Below are 5,184 nucleotides of genomic sequence, written 5' to 3'. Positions count from 1 at the left end.
GTGCTCCTTTCTTCTGGTCCAAACGCTTCTTCCCCAGTTCCCAACTAGTCCTGCGCCAGGAGTCGAGCCCTACAAGGCTCCGTTCTGCGAGTCCGCGGGCTCCCCCGGACTTCCCACGGAAGCCTGAGTCGTGGGAAATCTGCGCTTTCCCCCCGACAAGCCTCGCCATCGCTAGAGATAGGATAAGGTGGAGACCTTAACCTGGGGCCATTCTGTCTGCCCGGACCCTTCCTGAAATTGTACACAAAATAGAATGCCTTGCTACAGTTTTCTGGGGGTGAGCGAAAGGCCCTACAAGTTTTAATCAGATCTTCCAAGGGACCCAGAGGGATGAGGCGGACTAGCACAGAGCTAGCCCAAGATCTGAAACACTCAAAGACTGGTCTGACAGAAGATCCCTACTTTACTGATCCTGGGCTAAAAATTAACACCCCCCCGCAGGCCCTCCCGGCATTTGCCTGGCCCCCTGCCGCCTCGCCGCTGCCACAGGGGCACCCCACTCGCAGCCAGCCCAGAGAAACCTTGGGTGGCTGGGTTCAGAGGAGCCCGACTGCCTGAGACCTAAACCTGAGCTGGGGACAGAGGCCATACAGACAAAGGCCTAGGCAGGGAGGGCAGGTGGGGAGAAGGAGGCCACAATGACTGACGGGCCCTGAGCTAAGACTCCCCAGAAGACAGCTCTACTCGAGTCGCTGAGCTGGCCTGCTGGGATTCTGGACTTGCTTCGTTATTAAGAGGAGGGCTGTCTCTGGGGGGTGGGGGGGGACTGGCAGTGACTGGCGCCCCCTGGAGTTGTGTGTGTGTCACTTGCCCTGTCAGCGGTGCTCCCCCATCCCACAACCACCCGCCTGGCTTTTCAGCTTGACTCACTCCAGGAGTTCCCAGGGCCTGGCCTCTTGGAGAAAGGCCACCACTAGGCCTGTGAGCCAGCTACACAGAATCCCAAATTCTCCAGAACGCCTCCCTTCAGCCATCACCCCAGAGCAAACTCTTTCTCCAATGCATCTCTTCCTATTCAGACTTCTACCATACCATCAGTAGTAAATAAACTCCTGGAAATAACTCCATCCCTGAAGCCGCACCCACCCACCCACCTACCCACCTACCCACCTACCCACCCAATCCTTCACTTTCCTATTCTGTTTCAGGTGCTGAGGAACATTTCCTAAAACCCCAGATCTACCCAACCCGGCCTAAAGGTCGGATTCGGAGAACAATCACGTTCTTTCTTATGCTTGCATCCTAGTAGGATTTTCAGGCTAACGCTAAGGACGAATCTTAGGCTGCAGGAGCGAAAGGAGTCTTCCAAATGCGTCGCGGCCCCTTTAAAAAGCTCAGCGGGATTTTTTTTTTTTTTTTTTGAGCCGTATGACTATATTAGGTGACACGAAAGTGCTCATCGCTCCTGTCAACGAGGCCCCCGGCCCAATGGCAGGCTGAGTCCCCCTCCTCCGGCCTGGTCCCGCCTCTCCTGCCCCTTGCGCCCCGCACTACCTGCCGCCTGGCCACATCCCGAGCTGGAAGGCGGGTGCGCGGGCGCGCGGCGGGCACCATGCAGGGAGGCTGCCAGGGGCCGTGGGCAGCGCCGCTCGCTGCCGCCCACCTGGCGCTGTGATTCGCGCGCCGCCACCATGTTCCCCAGCCCCGCGCTCACGCCCACGCCGTTCTCGGTCAAAGACATCTTGAACCTGGAGCAGCAGCAGCGCAGCCTGGCCGCCGGGGAGCTCTCGGCGCGCCTGGAGGCCACTCTGGCGCCCGCCTCCTGCATGCTGGCCGCCTTCAAGCCCGAGGCCTACGCGGGGCCAGAGGCCGCGGCGCCCAGCTTCCCCGAGCTGCGCGCAGAGCTGGGCCCCGCGCCCTCGCCCGCCAAGTGCGCGCCCGCCTTCTCAGCCGCCCCCGCTTTCTATCCGCGTGCCTATGGCGACCCCGACCCTGCCAAGGACCATCGAGCAGATAAGAAAGGTGAGGAGAAAACCCAAGCTCCTTCACTTCCCTGGGATAGCTTTCGTCCCCAAACCTCGCGGCCCAGAAACTCTGGCGTGAGTATAGAAGAGGCGAGTGCCTGGGCGGATGGTGGAGCAAAGGGGGCTCCGAATGTGAGAAGCGAGGTTGTTGCCAGGGCCCCTGGGCGTCCAGTCGGAGGTTTAGAGGAAATGCTGGATCGTGGTTATCAGAAACAGGAGAGGAAATAAAGGGAAAATATTTATATGTTTTTTCCGGCCTAACAAAGCCCCAGGCGCAGCAGCCCTGCTCCTGGATCTGTTATGAAGTTGAAGTTGAGCGATCTGTTTGTGGTGGACACAGCGAGAAAGATTCTCTCTCTCTATTTTTTTAAAGGTCTTCTTGAGGATCTGACCAAAACCGCTGCAATTAAATTGCTGCACACCAGAAGTACTTTTACGCGCAATTGGAGGAGGTCCAAGACCTTCTCTAGCCTACCCGTTTACCCGGGGTTTCTGGGGTCTTTCCTCCTTTGTGCAAGGAGAGTGGCGTCATTGAAAACAAGGATCTTGAATTTAAAAAAATGGGATACCTCGGACTCAAGAATGATTTTAGCAGCTTTCTTTTTCCATAACAATTTCCTCACGCGGCCAGAGCCTAGAGTGTCTTTCCTGGAAATAGAAAGTGTCTCCCGAAGAAAGGCGTGTAGCAATGGAAGAGATGACTGGGGGAGGTGGTCGTATCCCCGCGCACATCCCGAGGTCGGGGGGAGGCTGGCCGGGCAGTAGAGAATGCGCGGCGGGAAGACGGTAGCCCAACGCCGGGTGGGCAAGAACCCGGGGGCTGAGGGCGCGGGTGTAGGGCCGCTGTGAGCCCAGGAAGGGTCTTGTGAGCCTAGAAAGATTTGTCTAGTAGCAGAGGGAAAGTCCCGGAACAGCTGCCGGCAGGCACTGCGGCTTGAATTGGTCCATGCGGATTCGAATCCATTTCGATTTCGAGGCAGGTTCCAAGGCCGCCTGCCCACCCACTGCTTTTTGGGCGCTGCACAATTCTCACAGCATTTGAACGGGAGCCTTCGCTCACCGAAGCAACAGCCTATTGACGTTCTGTTTCTTCGGTTGCCCTAATTTTGAGACAGTGTGACCAATTCTAGGGGCAGGCCTAGGTCTCCTTCCTTTAACTTCGCAAACCAAAGCCTTCCTAATGTCTTTCACTCCAGCGCACCACTGAGCTGTATTTTCTTTGCCGCCTGTCTTAAGTCACTGTCCATCTGTCTCACCAGAATGTGACCTACCCGAGAACAGAGACCTCTCTTGTTCTCCAGTGCCCACAGCCGTGCCCGGCACATAGTAGGCAATCAACAGAAGCTGGCTGTCGAGCGGAAGCCCAGTGTACCGTACAGACTGCCGCAGCCAAGCTACAGGCTCCAGGCGGGACAGGGGTGGCGCCCACTGGGGCCCATCGCCCGGCGAGAGCTCCGGGGGGTTGGGTGGCCGTGACACAGCGTCTCTCCGCTTTTCTGTTCCCCGCTCAGAGCTGTGCGCACTGCAGAAGGCGGTGGAACTGGAGAAGCCAGAGCCGGACAGCGCCGAGCGACCCCGCGCGCGACGGCGGAGGAAGCCGCGCGTGCTTTTCTCGCAGGCGCAGGTCTACGAGCTGGAGCGGCGCTTCAAGCAGCAGCGGTACCTGTCGGCTCCCGAGCGCGACCAGCTGGCCAGCGTGCTGAAGCTCACGTCCACGCAGGTCAAGATCTGGTTCCAGAACCGGCGCTACAAGTGCAAGCGGCAACGGCAAGACCAGACTCTGGAGCTGGTGGGGCTGCCGCCGCCGCCGCCCCCGCCGGCCCGCAGGATCGCGGTGCCAGTGCTGGTGCGCGATGGCAAGCCTTGCCTCGGGGACTCGGCGCCCTACGCGCCAGCCTACGGCGTGGGCCTCAACGCCTACGGCTACAACGCCTACCCTGCCTACCCCGGGTACGGGGGCGCGGCTTGCAGCCCCGGCTACAGCTGCACCGCTGCTTACCCGGCCGGGCCGCCTCCGACGCAGACGGCCACGGCCGCCGCCAACAACAACTTCGTGAACTTCGGCGTCGGGGACTTGAACGCGGTGCAGAGCTCTGGGATTCCGCAGGGCAACTCGGGAGTGTCCACGCTGCACGGCATCCGAGCCTGGTAGAGACGGGACCGGTCTGGGAGGCCTCCGACCGATCCCACCTCTCAAGAGGGACACTGACTAAAGAGGGGAGAGGGAGGGCTCCCGACACGATCCTGCGATCCCTCGGATGGATGTCACATGCTCTCCCACGGAGGCTTCGGAGCTTTCCCACCCCGTGCGCCTTTGTCCCCCGAGAGGGAGAGTTTGTGGCCAGGTTTACGCAGCTTGTGGTGAGTGAAACGGCAGCCTGGTGCCTAGCTGTGGCCCCAGGAGTGCCCTCCGGGCGCCCAGGAGCATCCCTAACCGGAGGAACACCAGCCCATTGGGACTGGGAGCCTGGGAGCAGCAGGCTCCGTTAACGGCCGCCTTTCCCCAAGCCTGGGCCGGGCGCCCGGGCCCTTGCTGCCTTGCGGCTGCCCCCCCACCCTCACCCCCACCCCCACCCCCACCCCCACCCCCACCCGTATTTATGTTTTTACCTGTTTCTGTAAGAAATGAGAATCTCCTTTCCATTAAAGAGAGTGCGCTGATCCGGGCCGTGTGCTTCTTTCAGCTTGCCATTTTTCAGAAACTGAATTTTGGAGGGCAGAGGCAGCCGACCTTGAGTTGTAGGGATAGGTATTCACTGAGCACATTGATGTTGATATAAATAAAGGCTCTCCTGTGCTGGGTCCTGTGTTAGGTACTTTCTGGGGTTGCTCACGTCATCCTCAGTAACTCTGGAAAGGGAAGTTCTGTTTTAAAGGTTAGCAGACGGAGGCCTGGAGAGGTCTAGTGACTTGTCTAGAGACAAATAGCCAGTGCTGGGAGAACTGAGGTTCCATTCTGGGTCTCATTACAGAGACTGAGGACATCAGCCCAGAGGTTCCAACCTCACCTCCTTAAACTCTACTGCTCCTGGCGCTGTTTAAAGTAGGGGGCATTAAATGGAAAGTAAAAGCGCCTGAGTCCTGTGAGATTGCAGGGCACCCGAACTCATCCTTCTTAGAATAACACTGCCTGCAGTCCTTTTTATAGATGGAAAAACCCAGAACCAAAGCCCTTGTCAGGGTTCTCAGAATGCCCCAGACCAGTGATACTCAGATACGC

At 58.8% G+C, this 5,184-nt stretch overlaps 1 protein-coding gene across 1 annotated transcript; it reads left to right on the top strand.

The window, feature by feature from the left end:
- Positions 1,456 to 4,408, top strand: NKX2-5 (NK2 homeobox 5). The gene is made up of 2 exons (XM_013972667.2): positions 1,456 to 1,962; positions 3,476 to 4,408. The coding sequence occupies exons 1-2, from the start codon at positions 1,632 to 1,634 to the stop codon at positions 4,114 to 4,116; spliced, it is 972 nt and encodes a 323-aa protein (XP_013828121.2). The 5' UTR covers positions 1,456 to 1,631; the 3' UTR covers positions 4,117 to 4,408.

Source organism: Capra hircus, chromosome 20 (genome assembly GCF_001704415.2).
Source record: "Capra hircus breed San Clemente chromosome 20, ASM170441v1, whole genome shotgun sequence".
Taxonomy (NCBI): domain Eukaryota; kingdom Metazoa; phylum Chordata; class Mammalia; order Artiodactyla; family Bovidae; genus Capra; species Capra hircus.
Note: the sequence above shows the minus strand (reverse complement) of the source record. Positions and strands in the feature narration are given on the sequence as shown.